This window comes from Stenella coeruleoalba (assembly GCF_951394435.1).
Source record: "Stenella coeruleoalba genome assembly, chromosome: 3".
Taxonomy (NCBI): domain Eukaryota; kingdom Metazoa; phylum Chordata; class Mammalia; order Artiodactyla; family Delphinidae; genus Stenella; species Stenella coeruleoalba.
Window position 1 is genome coordinate 89314164 of NC_137148.1, and position 22081 is coordinate 89336244.

Below are 22081 nucleotides of genomic sequence, written 5' to 3' on the forward strand. Positions count from 1 at the left end.
TAATCTCTGCAACTAGAATCAGGATCAAGATTGACTCATTTTTGTAATCCTAGGGCCTCTTTTAGGCTTCGGCATATGAAAGGTGCTAAACAAGTGTTTGAGTGAAAAAAATGTGCACAATTCTATTACTTATGTCGATTTATAGGCTGTTTGTAGAAGCCTTCTTTGAGAATCCTGAATAAATAAAAGATCAGATTTGTATAATGCCCAATGAATAATCTTATTCCATTAATTCTAATCTGTGCATTTATTATGTTTGTTATATTTTATCCTCTGTGAAATTGAGATATATCTTTAGGGCTTCACTCTTAGAATTGGTGTGAGTCAGGTGTGAAAAATTCTATTGACCCATTCTTGGTAGAAAGCACCAGCATCAAAATGTCTTAAGATTTAATGAAATATGGTACAGTTACTTTGGCCATTTCTGCTACTGTATATTATGATGATTTGGGACTATTGTAAGCTATACAAGATAGTTTAAAATCCCTTAATGTTGGGGTTGGGGAGTGCAAGTTGAAATGACTTAGGTTACTTTTCTATATTATGTAACAGGGAGTTGCTGGGTTATGCGTCTCCACAGAAGACAGGACTGTTAGATCCTAGAGGGCAGTGACTTGGTCCTGATTCTTTCTCTGCCTCCACTGAGTGCAGAAGCGTTCTAATATCTATCAGGTGGCAGACTGCTTATTTCACCTCCAGCTGATTAACTTCCAGTGTTATTCACCCTGCCCGGGAGAACACAGCAGTGGCAGAATCCTCCTCTCAGGGAGTCCTGCTGGGAATGCTCGCTAAGGGTAATGCTGGGCAGCCCCTTTATTTTAGAATCCAGGAGACCAAAAGAACTCTGATGGGTCTAAATGTGTTGTGACTTCTTCTGTTTCATTTATCAATTTAAAACAATAACACATTTTCTTTATCAACAGGGGTGAAACCTCGGTCTGGCTGGTCTATCGATCCTTTTGGACATTCACCAACAATGGCTTATCTTCTAAAACGTGCTGGATTTTCTCACATGCTTATCCAGAGAGTTCATTATGCAGTTAAAAAACATTTTGCATTGCATAAAATGCTGGAGTTTTTTTGGAGACAGAATTGGGGTATGTAGGGTTTGATGAAAGTTGAAGATCTCACTTGACCTAGATGTTATTTCACAGGGGTTATGAACTCATGCTGTTATGGGTTTTATTCAGAGTGTCAGTCTTGAAAATATGGTTGCCTAAAGATACACATAATTGTTTTTTCAATGTATTTGTGTCAGGAGTCTTTTAAGCATTGGTGAAGATATTTACCTATAGAACATTGTAGATTCTTGTTTAAGCCTAATGGAAGTAAATAAATACAAGTAATTAGTCTTTTGCAAGTAATGCTTTCACTTGCTTCTCTTTTAAAAAGTACCTGTTTTATCACAGAGTTGTATGTGCATTAGAATTAATGTCCAGTCATATATCTCTCATTCAGCCAGTGTTTCTTCCTTCTGTCTCTCCTGTCTCTGCATCTAGTAAGAGTTGCCTTTTAAAACCTTAATCCTGTCCTACTAGAACAGCCCTCCTATTACCTGTGTTGCTTGTTTTCACACTGTTCTGTGGGCACGCAGGTGTTCTAAAGATGTACTTCTCCAGCTCTTTGCTGGGGCAGGGGTGACAAGATTTAGGCCTCCTGAGAGGGCTTTGCCTTTCCCAACCCCCATGTAATTCAGAACACCTTATTTTCTTACTTATTTTTATTTATTGAGTCCTTATTATGGGCCATGCATGGTGTTAGATGCTTTATATTCACTCTTTCATTGAATCTTTATAATTCTTTAAATTAGTTTCTATAATTAGCCCTTTTAAATGGTGAAGAAATGGAGGCTTAGATATGTGAAGCCATTTGCCAAAAGTCATAGAGGTAGTGGGTACAGAGCTGAGATTTGAATCCAGTTCTGTGCTGTTCCAAAGCCCAGGTCCCTAACCCCTAGTATATACCACCATCAGTATTAAGTTCTTGGTAAAATTTCATCCAAAAAAAGGATTTCATTGCTAAGACAATGTTCAGAAATCACTACATTACATCATACTTGCTTCTCTGTGTAATCTAAGACCCTCCTGAAGTGTTTCGGAAAAGTCATTTGTAAATTTAGATGGTATCTTTATGTGTACTGTTGTTTTTTTCAATAAGGAAACATAATAGCTATATAATTTTTTATCCTGGAAAATTAAACCTAATCTGTAGGGAAAACAAGAGCTTGTAGGGGATTGCATCCTGTATACTTTGATCAAATGCAAAGGAGCATACTAATTGTTTTATAAAAAGGATTATTAATTTGAGGAAGCTCTACTTAAAATATTGCTTACATTCAAATTGCCCATAAAATATCTATCACCAGGAAATTACTGAGTACTTTTATGTTCTTAATACCATGTTAAGAAGAAATCTTGCTTACAAGAAAATTATAGTCTAATTTGATAAAAGACAAACACCACCAAATACAGCAGATAAACTGAAATGTGTAAATGAGCTGCTAAATAGTATGGCATGAAGAGAGGTAGTAGGATGTGGAGTATGTCCTTGATTCATAGCAGAAAGGAAAGGAAGTTGCCATAAGTCCTGGGACTATGACAGCCTCTGTGCAGATAGCAAGCATTAGCGACCAGCATCCATGATGTGACAATCATGAATGTGATTCAGTGAAACAACTTACAGCACACAAATGTACGGATTATAATAGCTTTAAAGTTTGGAAAAGACCTGGTAATTATTTTAACTAAATGGAGTGTGAGAGAAAACTGGAATATTTTAAGACTTACTTGATAGATTTGGACATGTTGCTTTAAAAATGATGTTTTGGAATCAAGTAGAGCTTCTTTGTGTGTTCTGGTTCTTAATGAAGCAGTTGTTTTCAGTTTTTTTAAATGTACACGTTGCTTGTTTGTTTTTTCTTGTTGTCTGTGTTTCTTATAAAAGCAATGCATTGCTGAGAATTGGAGATCCATACATAAAGGGGAAGAGGTATTTGCAGGTCAGAATCATAAAAAGATACCACTTTTAACTCTTATCGAAGTCCTTCAGCCGTACTTGGTGGGAGGCTTTTGACCTCTGGAAAGCAGTGATATCAACACATACTGGCATTGAGGTTTCTATTAAAAACAATTCTGTGTCAGGAACCAGTGCTCGTTTTCTGTATCTTTTTTGTTTGCTTTGTTTTGATTCTTCTTTTTGCTTTTGAAAATTACTTTTACTTTTCCTCTGCCTCCATGGAGAAAAGCGTCATTGGCTCTTTATTGGTGAACATCAGGGTGACTCCACAAAACTCTCCTGAGTACACTTCTTTCTCATCACTACAAAACCAGTATTTCCCCAGTATCTTCACAACCCCCTCCTTCTTCTTCCCTTATTCTTCCAGGTCCCCTTTTTACTCCCTTCCTCTCTTCTCACCTAGTCTCTGCTGCTAATGGTCTCTCTCAGAGTGTCCTGTTACCTGAGGTGGGAGCAGATGTGGCCGGAGCTGGCAGCCAGGGATAGACACGGCCATAATTTTGGATGAGCTGGTTATAAATTTTGCTTCTGCTCAGTTTATATCCTTCCAGGTCAGCAGATGCTGCTTTATGGCGGGGCTTTTCTCTCTCAGCTAAGTTTAGATAGAAGAGGTAGATAGAGACAGATGTGAGTATCCTCCTTCTGGCTGGTGGTCATTAAACGCTGCTTGGGTGTGTGTTCTAGTAGTTGAAGGGGTTGTTGATTTAGGGTAGAGCTTGCATTATGTATGTATAAAGTACTGGAAATTTGAACAGTTTGGGGAAAACAAAATTTATAAATGCAGGTCTGTTGGCTCTTTATTTTAGATCTGGGATCTGTCACAGATATTTTTTGCCACATGATGCCCTTCTACAGCTATGACATCCCTCACACTTGCGGACCTGATCCTAAAATATGCTGCCAGTTTGATTTTAAACGACTTCCTGGAGGCAGATATGGTTGTCCCTGGGGAGTCCCCCCAGAAACAATATATCTTGGAAATCTCCAGAACAGGTACGAAAATATGCATTTTGTAAGACAATATCTTGAACAAGCAAGCATCAGTGGCTTGTTGCTGAAGGATTGAATAAATGGTTTTTAGTAGCCAGCTTATCCTTGTTCAAGGTATTCATTCAAACTAGATCTAAAGCAACTTAAAAATACCAGAGCCTTGACTATTTGTCTTGTATGTTATAACTTAATGGAAAGTGAACAATAGTAGATTAATATACAATGGATAACCTATAATACACTGTTATTACTGTCTCCTTTGCCCTCATTATAAAAGCCTTCTACTGTGTTTGATTGATTTCATATACTTTCGTTGATAAGAAAACTTACGGTCTCTATGGTATAAATTGGTAAGAAAAGCAGCCCAACTGCAAAAACACATTTATTGAAATGGAACACATAAAGAGTGTAATTATCTGTTCCCTTAACAACAATTTCAGTAATAGTGAATGCTGCCCAGCTCTGATGAATACACATCTGCATCTTTCTGATGTTTTTGACTTACAGAAAACTTTAATTAGGAATATTCATACTTAAAGATTTTTAAATAAAAATCAAAGGAATGAATTATTTTTTTTTCTTAGAAGAAAACTGTCCTAATGATGGAAGCATCTCATTAAACCAAGCTACCTATACTTCTAATTCTGGTGCTTTTAAAGTTTAATTTCTTCACTTTAAAATTAGTGGCATGTTAATGCATGAAAATAAAACATTGTGTTGTAATATAAACCACTCAACTCTGCTAGAAAAATAATATAGCCTTGTAAGATCGTTGCTCTGGGCTCAAATCTCTTTATTTTTGAGCATATGTATATGTATAACTGATTCACTTTGTTATAAAGCAGAAACTAACACACCATTGTAAAGCAATTATACTCCAATAAAGATGTTAAAAAAAAAAAAAGAATTAGCTACTAAAAAAAAAAAAGGCTTTTAAAAAAGTGTGTGTGAGGATGAAGGTGGGATTGGGTCTCTTTGCATTGAGTGTCCTTGTGGCCATAAAGAAAACATTCCAGTGTGAGCCTCTCACCGGCAGACAAAAAAGTATTTTAGCATGGCAGCCTTCTTGAAGCCATGGATCCTTTGTATCAAAATCTGGCTTTCATAGTTGTTTTGAAAAACTGTCCAAGGTTTGGGATCAACCTGGTTTCATTTTCTTGATTCCTAGAGAAGTGAGGGTCAATGGGAGACCCTGAACAGCCTGCTTTCTAGGGTCAGGCTACTTAGGCTAAGAGAGTAATCCAGTATATTATGTAGCAAAAGGAGTAGTGGAAAGGAAGTGGTGGTGGATTGGGGCAGTGTGTGTGTGCATGTTTGAGGGGGGGGGATTCTTGCCTGTCTACTTGGGAAAACAGCTGTAACTGAATGGTATTTACACTCCTTTCAGCTCCAGTGGTCAGGGATAGGAAACTTTTTGAAGGGTAACCGGAATCCCAGTGCACTCATAGATATTTTGAGGCCCGTTTTTTTCTTTTTTGGGTGCTCCTTAGAGTACCTGAGAACTATTTTGTGTAATCCCGTCGCTGTATCATAGAACCCTTCAAAGATTACCCCCCTATCCCCCCAAGAACACATCTTGTGGTCAGTCAGTTCCAGTGATCCTGAAAGTGGTTTCCAGGCACCTAGGACATACGGATGAAAGAATCTATATAATACCTACATAGTTTTTTTTTTTTAAACTTCTTGCAAGTCTTGAAGTCTTAGCTCTGCTCGTTATTCCTGTGCAGATATCACCTTCCTTTTGAAGTTGTGATGAACAAAGATCAAACGTCGGCATTCCAGCTTAATGGCATTTGATTTTTTAATTCCCTAAACAAAATGAAATTTAACTATAAGGTACAGGTGATACATTTAATAAGTTCAGTTTATCAGGTTCCTCTACTTTGCAGATAAAGAAATACCATTCTTCAACAAGTTCAGTTTTTGCTCTAGTACCATATATTTTACATATGATTGATGATTCACATGTCAGGTGATTTGATGTTTCAGGGAATTCTTTTTTTCTTTGTTCTAGTTAAGTTGCTCCTTCTTACGTGGTAGAATAAATGAAGAGAATTGCAGCTGTGCATCTTTAAATGTGATGTTGGTCAGTACATTTGTCATAAGTTTACTGTGCATTAGTGAGTACCCACTACCTGCCAGGTGGGTTAGGTTGGTCCCTTGGCTTTCCCAGCATTGACACTTTGTGAGCAGGAGCTTGGGAGTTAGTTAGGATAGATGCTGAATAGAAAAGGCACTTCATTAGAGTCTGTGATTTCTCTCCTCTTATGTGTTTTACACATATACATGCAAAATATGGTATATCTTACAGTAGTAAACCTTGGGATGCATTTAAATGATCGCATACCCTTTTTTATGCTGGTTGCCTGGGGGATCTAGTTGGATGCTCACTCATACTAGTATCGGCGATTTATGTGTATATTTTTTCCTCGTGTTTCTTTGGTCTTATATATCTTTCTATGTGATTAATTTCATCGTATGTGTGTTTTTTAATTGTAAGTAATAATCTAAAATTGTTTTTGGAAAATGTGGAATATTAGTAAATTACTAGTAAAAATTAAGTACTATATTGAATGCTAATCTCAGAAAACTAAGTATTATATGTTATATAATTGGGTCATTTGTAGAGACGTGGATGGATCTAGAGACTGTCATACAGAGTGAAGTAAGTCAGAAAGAGAAAAACAAATATCGTATATTAACGCATATATGTGGAACCTAGAGAAATGGTACAGATGAACCTGTTTGCAGGGCAGAAATTGAGACACAGATGTAGAGAACAAACGTATGGACACCAAGGGGGAAAAGCGGCAGGGGGTGGTGGTGGTAGTGGGATGAATTGGGAGATTGGGATTGACATATATACACTAATATGTATAAAATAGGTAACTAATAAGAACTGCTGTATAAAAAAATAAATAAATTTAAATTTAAAAAAGAATATTACTGTTACATTTTACCCACCAAGTTATTAAATTTTTGCTAATTTAATATTTGCAAAATATTAAATTTTTTAATATAAATATAAATAGAGACTGTCAATATAAAAAGACTATCAATATAAAAAGATCATATGAGATTCTAAATTTAGTTAAATTTTTTTTCATAATTTCTACAAAATGCCTCTTTCCATCATTGATATTCTTTGAGATTTCTTCATAAATTTTAATATTGTGAATTAGAATCTAATTCTGGATAATCCTTGAAATGAAAATTGGAATAGTGTGTAAAAAAGTGTATTTGTCATTTGTCACTGTTTTTTTAAGCTTTGGCATTAGAAGTATGGAGAACTACTCTGGGTTCATCTGCTTGTTTAATTTCACTTTCAGAAGCGCTTCCTCTTAGTTTGTGTTCCCAGACTTCCTCAAATGGTTCTCCGATTCAGCATCTCCCAAAGGGTTTTTTACAGAATACGAGAATATGAAATATATGAAGCACAGCAGCACGTTGTGTTTAGCTGACCTTTTGAGTCATGGGTTAGCGCCCAGAGAGATAGAAACCAAAATAGCTCATTCAACTCCTAAGCTTTATCTGTTGATCAGTATTAAGAAGGACACCGTGAGGAATACTCAGATTATTGACGGAAGGTGTTAAGTGAGTTGATTTTCTTCCTTTAGAAAAGGAAATATGGTTCTATAATTGGCTTCATTCTAAATACCTTTTTATGTTTAATTAGGCAATTTTAGATTAAATTAGAGAAAGGGAATTAAGTCAAAGCAAACTTCAAAGTTTATATAGATGAGAAATCCTGTCTTCTTGGACTAAATTGTTTTACGACAGGCTATCTGGGAGCCAATCTCTGTGGCTGACCTTTAGGAGGGCATTGATGCCCCCAGTAATTATATGCCAAAGTTGGTATGTGACTTTATTTCTCTAAGGATATTCCATTGGAAAACTATGGGTTTTTCCCTCTGATAAGAATTTATGAATATTTTAAATGGATAAAGAAAATCACTATGGTAGTTTAAAAAGTCTGCCTCATAAATTATGCTAAGATAGAATATAGGTAAAATACACAATATTTTAATATAATACACTTTTTAATGAGTTACCCCCTTGTTCTTTTCTTAGTAGTATTTTCCTTTTTTCTTTTGTAGGGCTGAGATGCTTCTAGATCAGTACCGAAAGAAGTCAAAGCTTTTCCGTACCACAATTGTCCTGGCCCCCCTAGGAGATGATTTCCGCTACTGTGAACGCACGGAATGGGATCATCAGTTCAAGAATTACCAACTGCTTTTTGACTATATGAATTCTCGTTCTCAATATAATGTTAAGGTAATGAGAAAATATTTTATTATGAGACTGTATTTGAAGTTGACCCTTCATTATTAAGAGAGGCTAAAACACAATAGCCTTAGTTTCTTTGTCCCACATCCCAGTATTTCGTAGAATATGTAGTTCTTCTATAAAAGTATAATTCATGAAGAGGAAAATTATCTTATATTACAGTTCCATTTCTAAAGTTGTCCCTTTCTTACCACTCATTGAGGATTAAAGAGGCATTACTTTATGTAGTTGAAAACATGCACCTACTAAGTTGTGATGTTCATTTTCCAGTGATGCCCTGTTTTCCTTTCCTACTGAAAGTGTGTTGTTTCTTACATTTGCGTCCTGTGATTTAGTAGTGTGACTGGCAGATGCACATGTCAAGAATTTTGCAAACAAACGTCTTGTATCCAGAGACTACAGTAGCGTTTTTCTTAGATGAGAAGGCTTCTAAAATTAATCATTTGTCTGTCGTTCTTGCTCTTTCTTCCCCCCTGTGGAAAATCTATTATGTACCCTAAAGTTGTGAGAATAGTGAAAATTCCTTCCTCCACCCCACTCCTGCTTCCCATATCCATGACTCAGCTACAGCATTCATCAACTCAAGGTCACTCTTGTTTCAGCTGTGCCCCACTGTCATCTCACTCCTCTCTCTCGAATTATTTTGGAGCAAATCTCAGCGGTCATGTATTTTTGTCTATAACGATTTCAGTATGTATCTCTAAATGAAAAGGACTCGGTGTAAAAAGTATGATCGTAATACCATTATCACATCTAAAAAATTAAAAGTAATTTAATATCATATATCCAGATAGATTCAAATTTTCCTGATCTCACAAAAGCATTTTTTTTTTATTTTTAACAGATACATTGTGTAAGTCAGGATTCAAACAAGAGTCATATGTTGGACCCTATATGAGAAAATGAATTATCCAACAGTTTATTATATTCACATATGAACCTTGAAGACAGTAAAAGATATGTGAAAATACCATAGAGAGGAAGTGATATACCTGGTAGGAAATTAGAAAGCTGATGATATACCACCTTTTATGTAGTGAGAATTCAAATTTATTAAGTAAACTTAAATAATATTAAATAAATAAATGTACTTAAATAAAATATTGAGGTTATTCAAGATACTTAAAACTGAATTTCTACCGTGTTATAAACTCTGAGCATCGGGCCTATATTTAAATCATCCCTGTAATCTCAAAGATAAAGTGCATACATGGACGTTTGATTAGAAGAGTCCATATGTATGTGGGGATCTTATCTCATTATCTTCTTGGGGAATGGTTTTGAGGTCTGCAAAAGGATCCACTGCATGATTCTGAAGAATTTAATCCTGCTTTTAGTATTTTACCTATTTCCTCCTTTGTTTGCCCACTAGAACAATTTTAAAGTAATTTAAAAAGTTGATGTATCATATACATAGAAGTGTGCAAACCACTAACTATGCAAAGAATATTTTCAAGTTTTAAAACCCCCATGTAATATAAAAAAAAAGAATGTCTATATGTGTATAACTGAGTCACTTTGCTGTACAGCAGAGATTGGCACAGCATTGTAAATCAACTGTACTTCAATAAAAAAAAATAAAAAAATAATTAACCCCCCCATGTAACCACCATCCAGATCAAGATGTAGAACATTTATAGCCCCTGGAAGGGTCCCACAGATGTCCTCTAAGTCATTACCAATTCCTTCAAAAGTAACCACTATTTTCATTTCTATCACTGCGATTAGTGTTGCCTGTTTTTGAATTTTATGAGAAGGGAATCTTAAATATGTGTTATTTTGTGTCTAGCTTTTTTTGCTCCACATTATGTTTTTGAAATTCATCCATCCACCGTTACGTGTTGCTGTAACAGTAGTTCATTAACTTTTTATGCTGTATAGTTTTTCTTTTTTCCTTTTTAAGGAATATTTATTTATTTATTTGGCTGCATCGGGCCTTAGTTGCGGCATGCGGGATCTTCGTTTGCCAAATGCGGGATCTTTGTTGTGGCATGCGGGATCTTTAGTTGCGGCATGCAAACTCTTGGTTGCAGCATGTGGGATCTAGTTCCCTGACCAGGGATCGAACCCAGACCCCCTGCATTGGGAGTGTGGAGTCTTAGCCACTGGACCACCAGGGAAGTCCCAATGCCGTATAGTATTTCTAGTATCCATTTGATATATATATACCACCATTTATCCATTCTATTGTTGATGAACATTTGGGTTGTTTCCAGTTTTTGCCTATTACAAATAATGCTGCTTTGAACATTTTGTGCATGTTTTGGTATACATGTGTATGTATACATGTGTATGGCATGTTTTGGTATACATGTGTATGAATTTATGTGGGTATAAAATGGGATGGAGTTCTGGGGTTATTGGGAATTTACATGTTCAACATCACTAGATATTGCCAAACAAGATTCCAAAACAGAAGCACTGGATATTGCATTGTATGACGGTTTCAGTTGCTCCACTTCCTTACTCAGACTTTGTATTGTCAGGATTTTTTTTTAATCCTTTATGATAGATGTGATGGTTTTATTTTGTATTTCTGGTAGTTAATGAGGTTGAGTCTCTTTTCATAAGTTTATTGCCATTTGGATATCCTCTTTTGTGAAGTGCCTATTTAAGTCTTTTGATGATTTTTTTTTATTAAATTGGGTCATCTGTCTTTTTCCTAACCATTTATAGTTCTCTTATATATTTTGGATTGAGTCTTTTTTTCAGATAAAAGTTATACACATGTTGTCTCCCACTGTATAGCTTGTGTTTTCTCTCTCTTAATGCTGTCTTTTGATGAACAAATTCTTAATTTTAATTGAATGTAATACAGCAGTATTTTCCTTTATGGTTAGTGCATGTTATGTTTCGCTTAAGAAAATTTTGTTTACCCCTATAGTCATGAAAATATATTTCTTCTGAAGCTATCCTCTAGAAGTTTTATTGTTTTACCTTCAACATTTAGGTCTGTAGTATGTTTGGAATAGATTGTTGTGTATTGTGTGAAGGGAGGGATCGAGATACTTTTTGCCTATGTGAATATCCAGCACCATTTATTGAAGACCACAGTTTGCCCACTGTACTGCAGTGTCGTCTTTATCATTAATCATGAGTGAGATGAATGTATGTGTGGGTCTGTGTCTAGACTTTCTATTCATTTTTGTCTATCTGACTGATCTCATACTGTCTTAATTACTACAGCTTTATAATAGATCTTACTGTCTGATAGTATAATTCTTCTAGTTTTGTTCTCCTCAATATTGCATTGGTTATTGAGCTCATCTGAACCTATTGGGTCTGAAGTTAACGCTGTATTTCCTTGTATTTGTGACCCTCATTTCTTGCATGTTCACACACACATATTCTGCTTCCTAGTAATTACATTCTGCTTCCTGGTAATGAGATTAGGGAGTAATACGTAATATTAACTAAAATGTATTGAGAGATTATGATTTGATAATTAAGTTTTTTAAGTGCTTTACTTTATTTAAAAATTTTTTTCTAGTTTTACTGAGATATAATTTGACATATATCACTGTTTATGTTTAAGGTGTTTAAGGTGTACAGCATAATGATTTGACCTACATATATTGTGGAATGATTACCTCAATAAGTTTAATTAGCATCCATCATCTCATACAGGTATAATAAAAAAAAGAAAAAGAAAAAATATTTTCCTTGTGATGAGAACTCTTAGGATTTACTCTCTTCACAATTTTCATACAAATACAGCAGTGTTAACTGTAGTCATCATATTGTATATTACATTCCTAGTACTTATTTCTCTTATAACTGGAAGTTTATACCTTTGGACTACCTTTCTCCAACTCCTCCTCCCTACCCACCACCTCTGATAACCACACATCTGCTCTCTTTTCCTGAGTTGTTTATTATTATTATTACATTTCACATGTAAGTGAGATCCACAGTATTTATCTTTCTCTTTATCTACTTAGCATAATGCCCTCAAGTAAAGTGCTTTACTTTAACAATTATTGAATTCTCGGAACATTTTCTGGTAGGTACTATAATTACTCATGAGGAAACTGAGGCACAAATAGATTAACTTGCCCAAGAAACACTATATTTGGTGAAGCCAAGATAAGAGTAGATAATATAGTTGAAAATTGATTTTCTTTAATGTAAGCATAAGGATTTGGAAATAGACATCCACTTTGCTGTTACAAAATTTATTATATCACAATTATATTAGATTATAATGACTTATATTATCTTACAAGTCATTATAATGACTTATATTTATATATAATGACATATTTATCTTACTAATATCATTGTTATGTTTCTGGTTAATATTTTGCCTTTGCAATGGAAGAATAATAGCTAAAACTTATACCGTTATTTGCCATCATGTTTCTAAGCATTTTACTTAGAACCCTATTAGCTGTAACACAGAGAGACCCAGAGACATTATATACTATGCTCAAAATCACATGTTTCATAAGTGGTAGAGATGGAATTCAAACCCACATCATCAGGATCCAGCTTCTGTGCTGCTCTTAATAACTGTTGGAGTGCCACTAACTCCTTTTGACTACTTTAATTATTTTTCTGCCACACTGAATCAAAATGGCTCTGAATATCTGTGTGTGTGTATGTATGTATGATGTATAAGGTCAGAAACAGCAAAATTAGCATCTTATTTAAAAGAACACATTCCCTACTTAATTGTCTAATTGTCTGTTTACTTCTAGCAACACTGCCTTTTAATATCTGTTTATGAGGTCTGGTATAATGTTTCTTTTTTCCTTTGATTTATAGAATCGTTTGGGCTCATAAAAATGGATTTATGTACTAGTAATTTGAGTCACTAGTCAGAAAAACCTTTTCATTTGAGCAGTCAGCCTTGCATTTCTTTTCCCTCTTTGTGTTTTACCTATATTCATTGTTACCTGCTGGTAGAGAAAGTCCATTTTTTTTAATGACCTGCTGTTCTCAAAAGTCTCTCTTCTCTCCATTATAAAGAACAGAAACTGGGGAGAAGGGGAGGCCAGGGGAGGGTATGTGCATATGATATATGAAAATACTTAATAGCTAACAAAACTGTTTTTCCAGACGTCTGGAACATTTTACTCAAAATACGTGTCTTTTATTTTTGCTGCTTCCCCCACTTTCCATTCATCTCTGGATTATTCCATATCCTGATCCTTGCACACTTGGAGATTCTAGGGATATGTAAGGAGTTTTCAGATCCACAAATTTGTAGCTCTAAATAACTCTTCTTACTGCATAGGTGTACAAGTTTTCTCTTAGTTTAATTTGGGACTTGATGCAAGTAAAAGAAAGTCACTGAGTGCTTCCCCCCCTGCATTTGAGTAAGTCTGAGCTATATATTTATCTTAACTTGGAAGCATGTCTTAAATATTTATTAGTAACTTTTCCTTTCAGTGCTAGAAGCAATTTTAAGGTAGAGATGAATGTGTGAATAAGTGAAATGTACCTTTTTTTTTTTTTTTCTAGATACAGTTTGGGACTTTATCAGATTATTTTGATGCACTGGATAAAGAAGATGCAGCCAATAGAAAGAATAGCCAATCAATGTTCCCGGTTCTAAGTGGAGATTTTTTCACTTATGCTGACAGAGATGATCATTACTGGAGTGGCTACTTTACATCCAGACCCTTTTACAAACGAATGGATAGGATATTGGAATCCCATTTAAGGTACAGTTACCTTTAGATAGCTACATTTATTTTTTCACTTCTTTTATGTTATCATAACCTATCTGTAGAGTTTTGCATAATATACAGCATTTATACAGTGTTAGGATGCATTTAATGTAATTGTGAAATTTTAATGCAATCAGAGATGTGTCTCCAAACCATAATCAGATTATTACAGAGGCTTTTATTCTGGAAGGAAAAGCAGTTTATGTAATTAGATTTTCTGGGAGTTGTATTCAATGTTTTATATTTTTCTAATTAAACTACTTCTATTATTTGCACACCATGGTAGTATTCAGTGACATCATCGTGTGTCTGCAGGTCAGTAACCTGGCAAGCTGAATTGTTGGAAACAGGGACGAGGGTCAAAAGGAGCAAATAGGGTCTCTCAGTAGCCAAAATGTAGGCCTCAAAGTACATACTCTAAAACCAATGTACTTTATATGTGGGAGAACTTTAGAGGCTCCATCTCAGTTCTTATTTATTTATTTGAAACACATTTCTATAGGTATGATTTTCTGCTTAGAAGAAGAAAATTTGAAAGAGATGAGAACCGATGGAGGCAGAGTGATTGGTTGAAAAAGTAAACAGATATGGAGACGATAGGAAAGTCATTAGAAAAACATAAAAACACTCTAACCGTGCATTATCCAGTTCTTTTCAGTCACTATCCAATAGAACTTTCTGCAGTGATAGAAATACTCTATTTCTGCACTGTTTATGAAGTATCGTAGCCACTAGCCACATGTAACTATAGAGCACTTGAAATTTGACCAATGGGACTGAGGAACTGAACTCTTAATTTTATTTAATTTTAATGAATTTTAATATACATAGCCACATGTGGCTAGTGGCTGTCATAGTGGAGAGTACAATTCTATGTAACTGAGTCTCATTGTTTTTTGATAAAGAGAAACCACCCCAAGGGAATCCTGAGGCTTTTTCTATGTGTGTAGCTCAGGAGAGTAATTTATTTTCATGACAAATTCATTGTCAGTTAAGTTCAAAATATGAATTCATGATGAATCTCAGTATTAAAAATAAAAATTTATATCAAACCCACCCTCTTCTATGTACTAATGGATATTGAATATATTTTGGACAGACTTTTTATAAAAATCAATAATTTCTTTAAGAATTGTACTTTTTTATAGTAGTGTGTGTTTTTATTATTTTTACTGTTGTTGTGCTACTGTTCCCACAAACTAACAGTAACTGTTATTTAAAAAGCCTAACCTTTGACTATTTGGGGGAATATTCACAAACGTGCCAGATGAATATACATTATTTGTAACAAAATAGAATTATATATTACAGAGATTTCTGCATTCTTACCCAATAGAATCTTAGTTATCTTTATGTTAGTTATCTTTACAGTTAGTTATCTTTACGTTATTCATAATTTTTGGGTCAAGTATTTTTTAGTGGCAAAGAGTTATGAATATTGGTTCAATCTTAATTTATTAAACTTGTTTAAGGTGTTACTTAAATATATTACTACTGGTAATATATTTTGATAATTCTGCTGCTTTAAACTAAAACAATAAACCTATAGTAAGTTGAATTTCAAAATGTAATTAATTTATTTGAAAATAAGTTAATTGTGTGATAATAATATTTCATCCTCAGCTCATTTGTAAAAAATGTGTATAAAATAGAAATGTACAAAGAAGAAAATATTCTTGAAATCCACTTTTTTACATTTTGGAGTATTTATATGTATATATATTCTTTCCATAACCAGGAATACTTGCTCTGGATATATATGCATACATATACATACAGTTTCCTTAATTCCTATATAGTGATTCTCATGCCATGAATTTCAGAAGGCTTATAATTTTGTAAAGTGGAGAATATTTAGTTTCTTTAAATTATTTCAACCATTCAAACAAATTCTTTTTTTTTTTTTTAAGCAGTTTGAATCTCTCCTTGTTTTTTGATACCTTGGTACATTTTCATGCTTCCTTGATTTTCCTCTCCATCATCTTAACATGTTTGTGGTAAAGAATCTTCTTATATTTTTCACTCCATCAAGGCATGTCTCTTTTTAAAGAACTTTTAAGAAACCCATCTTGAACCATGTCCTCAGATGAAAAACATTAAAGATGAAAATTATAAACCCCCATATTATTGCTCAAAACTGTCCTTAAGCTAAAGTATTTTTATTTTTTACTTTAAAATACTAAGAAAAAATGGCATAAGATTTATCATCTTTCAGTTTCTAATGTTAAATTCTCTATAGTTGTTGTATGTTATCATTCAGCACTTGGACTAACTCTTGTCTCTGAGCTGTCTGGCCATCATTTTCTTCTTCTCCTTTACTGTTAGTCTAACACTCACGTGGCCATGCATTTCCCCACCACCTCTCCTCTTAATGTACCTATGTGAGAGTAAATGGCTTTCTGGTGATGAAGTTCATGGTATATGTCTAAGCTGCTAAGAAGAAAGGACGGAAACATTTATCCAGTTCTTACTGCTTTGAGATATTTTTTCCCTATGTTATATGTAAATGGACATATCTTTCTGCCAACAGGTACTGACTTCTCTTCCTTATATCACTGAGACATGGTGTTCTTTGATGATTGAGAATTTAGATGTATTAGGTGGATACCTTTGTGGTTTTATAGAAATGTTTATTATCAGTATCTGTCTTATAAACTGATTGTACTGAAATCATGGATTTAAAAAAAAACACATTTGAAAATGTATCAGTGCCACCTATTTTAGGTAGTAAACTAAAATGTTTGTTTTGAAATAAAAATTAATGACTGTTTTATGCAATTAGGGCTGCTGAAATTCTTTACTATTTCGCCCTGAAACAAGCTCAGCAATACAAGATAAGTAAATTTCTTTCATCATCCCATTATATGATGCTGACAGAAGCAAGAAGGAATTTGGGACTATTTCAACATCATGATGCTATCACAGGAACTGCAAAAGATTGGGTGGTTGTGGATTATGGTACCAGGTAATATACTGAAAAGTGGACTTAAAACAAAATCTTTTAAAATTTCAGGTCATAAGCTTTTATTTTTGATGAAGTGTCTTTTTTAATTGTAATGCTGAATTTTTACTGAAGTAAAAGCACACTAAGTCAAACCAATTTCAAAGATACATGTGTCACACCAAGAAAACATTTTCAGTTATGCTGACAGCCCAAAATGCTTATGTTTTGATGAAGTTTTTAATAATTATATCCCTTATAAGGTTTGCTTTAGAAAACCCACCAATTTTCAGAGTCACCAGTTTTTCAAGAAATCTGTTGACAAAGTACTGGCTGTCTCAACTTTTTATTGTAGCGCATTTCTGTAAATGGAGTAGTAAAACATTATTATAAAACCGATCCCACTTTTCCCCAAGTACAGTGTGGTAATTGACCAAGGATTTGGTATCAAGTAAATCATAGTTATAATCCAGGGAGATAAAGAGCTCCACTTCATTATATAGCCATTTAATTTCATCCTATTTCATATCCATTTGTTCTTGGATACCTCATTTTTTGATAGGGGCATTGACAAAAAAGTTTAAGGCTGGAAGAATAGCCAGGAAGTAGAAGAGCCTAGAAACCTTGTCATATATGGCCGATATAAGGAATTGGGATGAAAAGCGATGGCCTGGGTATTGATATCAAAGCCATCTTTAGCTCTTGGATGGTCTGTCAAATGAATGATGGAGTAGAACTCAGTTATTTTCATACTGCAGATCAGAAACAATGAGTACAGCCTTTGGCTCAGAATAGCAGAGGGCTTTGTAAACAGTGCTTCCCAATAAGCTTACCTTTTGTGATAGTGAGATTTCCATCATCATACCAGAGTTGAGGCTGCCATTCGTTAGGATCAGTGCAGAGGAGATTCCCACACTGGGGGAGGAGTTTTGCCTATTGTTTCACTGTAGCTTAGGTTAGTATTTCTTCCAGATTATGCTTTGATATTATTTCTAAATCATTAAAAATATGTTCTGATTATAGATTTTAAAAGTTAATCTCTTTTATAGGTATTCTCATATGTGGAAAGTGTACATAGCACATAAAGTCATTATTAAAAACTTGATCCACAACTGATACTACTAATTGTAATGAGGGTTAATTAAAGTTTTAGTTACAGTATTTCGACTTCCTTTCCCTAAACTTGGGAAAAAAGTGTTCTTGAGGTTTCATTAGTTGACTTGAGTCTTTAAAAAATATATTCAAGGTAGTACCTTGAATATCTTCTCAGTTTTCTTATGGCAGATGTATTTAGCATCCGTCTATTGAGATTGAGCTGAGCTTAAAGAAAGAAAAACTCATTGTATGATAATGATGTTATTTCTTCCACAGAAAGCATTTTTGAAAGTAAGGTCAGATACTCCATTTTTCTTTTTCACCTGTTCCTGTCTTCTTGGTTTATTGAGAGTTTAAAAGTGAGGCTGCTGGGAATCAGACCAGAGCAGAGCTCCTAAGAGGAAATAGAGAAGTCATCCTCCTCCACTACCTACTTGCTATCTCTCTGGCTGTGATATTGAAAGAAATTTGGGTACAGGTCACTGGGTTTTTGCTACAGAACATTTTCTGTCTCATAACCTCTCCAGCGGCCTGTCATTAGTTCCTCCATATGTTTGGTGTTGCTTTTAGTTTATAAAAGCATCCCCATACAAAATTGCATCTCGGAGAAAAAAGACACAATAATTCTCAAGTTGTACTTGACATTTGTAAATTTGCTTTGTGAGTACTTCACACTTCATTGAAAAGTCGTAAACAATTATCAAGTCATTAGCACAGACATTTTAAGTAGGAAATTTCAAAACACAAGTTAGAGAATTATAAATAAAGAGGCAGCTAGTATTGGGTGGTCTCTTGTCCTTGGATTGTTGACTACTTTTTATTCAGATGTTGGCAGAAATGTCCCAGTGAACAAGTGTATGAGTTAGGGGCTGCCTTTGGCTGCTAGTAATAGCAACTCGGAACAGAATTAATCCTATCCTGCTTATTTTTAGGCCATGTGAAAGAAGTCTGCAGGTCACTGGTTCAGGTGTGACAGCTCCACAATGCCATCAGGGCTCCAGGCCCTTTTAGCTCTCTCTTCTGCCGTTTAAGGGTGACTCTTAGTGTCATGCTATCAACAGTAGATTGAATCTTTATGTAATTATAAACTGGAGAGCAAGCATACATCATGGCATATTTGGGTGTTAATTCTAATCATGGCATAAAAAATGAATTAGAATGGGCAGTGTCTATGTGGATGTTCAGCTTAAAAGTGGTTAATGGGGCTGTGTGAAGAAGGAATGGTAATGAGGTCAATTACAGAAAGATTAAGAATTCTGTCCATTGCTAAGTTGTAATAAAGATAGGTAGGAGAAGAAAATGAACAGAGGGTAAGAACAAACGAGACTCCTAACATGTAGATCAAACTGTTGAATAACAGACATGATAACGTCTCCTTTAGACTGCAGGAATGGTAGCAAACTAGAAAACTGTGATTCCAAAATGATGTTTCCTGAACTGTTTTATAATAGGATAAGGGCAGGTTAGGAAATTAGAGGCTCTGAGAAATACCACGTTGATGAAATGTTGAAACATGTAAAATTTTGTTCTACCCAGTTTTCCCCAGACTTATTTACTGTGTTTAGCTTTATTTTGTTTTCAATAAAATAGCTTTATACATACTGAGAAAGTGTTTGGGAAATGCGCCTGTCCTTAGCGGTCATCTCATAAGAAGACTGCGTGTGTGCCTTTAGGACACGAAAATTGATTCGTGACATTCACTCAGTTTAATTAGGACTACTTTAATACACTGTAACACATATAAGGTTTTTGCTGATGGAGAACATGACTTATTCTTCATGTTCAGATGACCTCATAAAGATAGCCATGTAGATAATAAAAATAAACTTAGATTGAAGGAGTTGTTTTTCTAACTGAATTGTATTCATTCATGTATATGGTCTTTTAGTCTGGTGAGAACACTTACTACTATGTAGTAAAACATTTGAATAGACTGAGAAATTTAGGTGGATGATGGTCTGAACTTAAATCCATAAGATTTTAATACTATGGTTACAGAGTTACTATGTAAATGCATTTAATTCATAACTTATTGATCATGATCGCTTACATCTTTGAAGTTAATCTTAATGCTCTGGAAAAAAGAAGTTATTTCTATCTAGTTCTTTTACAATTTTTTTGTTGTTGCATGCCAACAAAAATGTTTTTAACAGATAGATCCAAAATTGCTTCCTGTGTTGGGGAAAATAATATAGTCACTCTATAAACATAATAGATTTATTCTAATGGTTGATTGAAAACATGATTAGCAAAGTTTCTCTACAGATTTCTCCAATATGAGCTTGCTTAGAGGTGCCTGCTCTCTAAAGCTTTAAATAGTAAGATTAAATTTGGAAAAAAGGCGGTTTTTCCCCTATGTGTAGTGCTTCACCAATAGCTGGTAATGTACTGAGATTCTATTCCAGAATTGATCTTGAAACAGTTGATTCATAAGCATCCCTTTGGCTCCTCAGACATAATTATACAATTTGAATACAGTTAAGAATTTCAATGACAAAGAAATATGATAAGGACAAAGACAATTTCATTATCTGGATCTGTGAAATACTTTTTTTCTCTAGTTCTCTTGAACAAGAACATGAAACTAAATTCACAAAATATATATTTGAATTCTTCAGGAATTTAAATTCTTTGAAATGTGTATACTGATTGAATTTTTTTGTGAATGAGAGTTAATCTCATGTCTTCTTTTGTCATTATTTCAATGCTTGTTAAAGATTTTTCTAAAGTAAAGTATCAAATCATTGCTTTTTGGTAGAACGCCTTAGAGCTATTGGGGTGATCATGTTGGCCATTGTTATTATTTGGTATGATATTCATGTAGAATATAAGTAGTTTGAATAAGTTTATGTGTTTCAGGTGTGTCTAGAAAGTTTTCTTATTTTAAATGAATCCTTATCAGTGATACCTTCTGATTAACTTTTTTTTATCCCTAAGTACTTCATTCAGGGTAAAAAAAAAAAAAGAGCCAATTCATCATAGGTTTATTATAGGTTTCACTTTGAATACAGGATGAAGGTGATAGTGGTTTGGCCATAATTAAAGAAACTGAAAATATTATATACAGATTTTTTTAAATGTTTTTATTAAAGTATAGTTGACATACAATGTTGTGTTAATTTCTACTGTACAGCAGTGATTCAGTTATACACATACATATTTTCATATTCTTTTCCATTATGGTTTAATCACAGGATATTGTATATAGATCCGTGCACTATACAGTAGGACCTTGTTGTTTACCCATTCTGTGTATAATAGTTTGCATCTGACTAATCCCAAACTCCCAATCCAACCCTCTCCCACCGCCTTCCCCCTTGGCAACCACAAGTCTGTTCTCTAGGAAAATATTGTATAGAGATTTGGGGGGGGAATTTTATTTTATTTATTTTTTATACCGCATAGAGATTTTTGAATTACTTCTCAGACTAGTAAAATTTTTGGTTCACAGACTCTTTCATTCATTGATGAATTTAAAGAAGATAATTGGACATTCTGCACTGCTGCTTATTTTGAAGGACAAACGCTCATACGACTCTTACTCTTCTGATACCTTCCTAGAAATGGTTAGTTGATATCTTCTATTTTCATAATAAAAATGTGTGATTCTTTTGTTCTTCGGTTGGAAAAGGGAGTGAGAATCTTAATAAAAAGAGACATTGAAATATAATTATTTCTTTTTACATTATTTGGAAGAATTTTTATCACTTTATATAAATTACCTGTGTGTCCTTTCCCATAAGTGTGACTCTATTTGATTTATGGTGTGTATTTTATTCTCACTAAATCTAAGCATGAAAAATAAAATAATGAACTTATTTCAAGGTATGTAAAGCATACAGGCTTTTAGAACACTTAAGTGATATAGTAAGGTAACTGGACATTATAATTGTTATTTTCCTTAGCTTTAATTAGAAGCTCCTTGATCATATGTTTTCATATTAAAGTAAGAATGCAATAAACAGACTTACATTTTTTAAAGATATGAAACATATGACACAAAAGTAACATAGTAAAACTTTTTGCAGAATTGTCTCTAGAATTCTGATTTGATTCCTAGTTAGAACTGCTCGTTATG

General features: G+C 34.1%; 1 protein-coding gene across 2 annotated transcripts in view; it reads left to right on the top strand.

The window, feature by feature from the left end:
- The window catches only part of MAN2A1 (mannosidase alpha class 2A member 1), a 159576-nt gene that overhangs the window by 69835 nt on the left and 67660 nt on the right, over positions 1–22081 (top strand). For both annotated transcript variants that reach the window (XM_079916619.1, XM_079916620.1), the window contains 6 exons: positions 924–1097; positions 3822–4008; positions 8103–8280; positions 13759–13961; positions 16750–16932; positions 21455–21569. In XM_079916619.1, the coding sequence (XP_079772745.1) occupies positions 924–1097; positions 3822–4008; positions 8103–8280; positions 13759–13961; positions 16750–16932; positions 21455–21569 (1040 nt within the window). The remainder of the gene's footprint in view (positions 1–923; positions 1098–3821; positions 4009–8102; positions 8281–13758; positions 13962–16749; positions 16933–21454; positions 21570–22081) is intronic.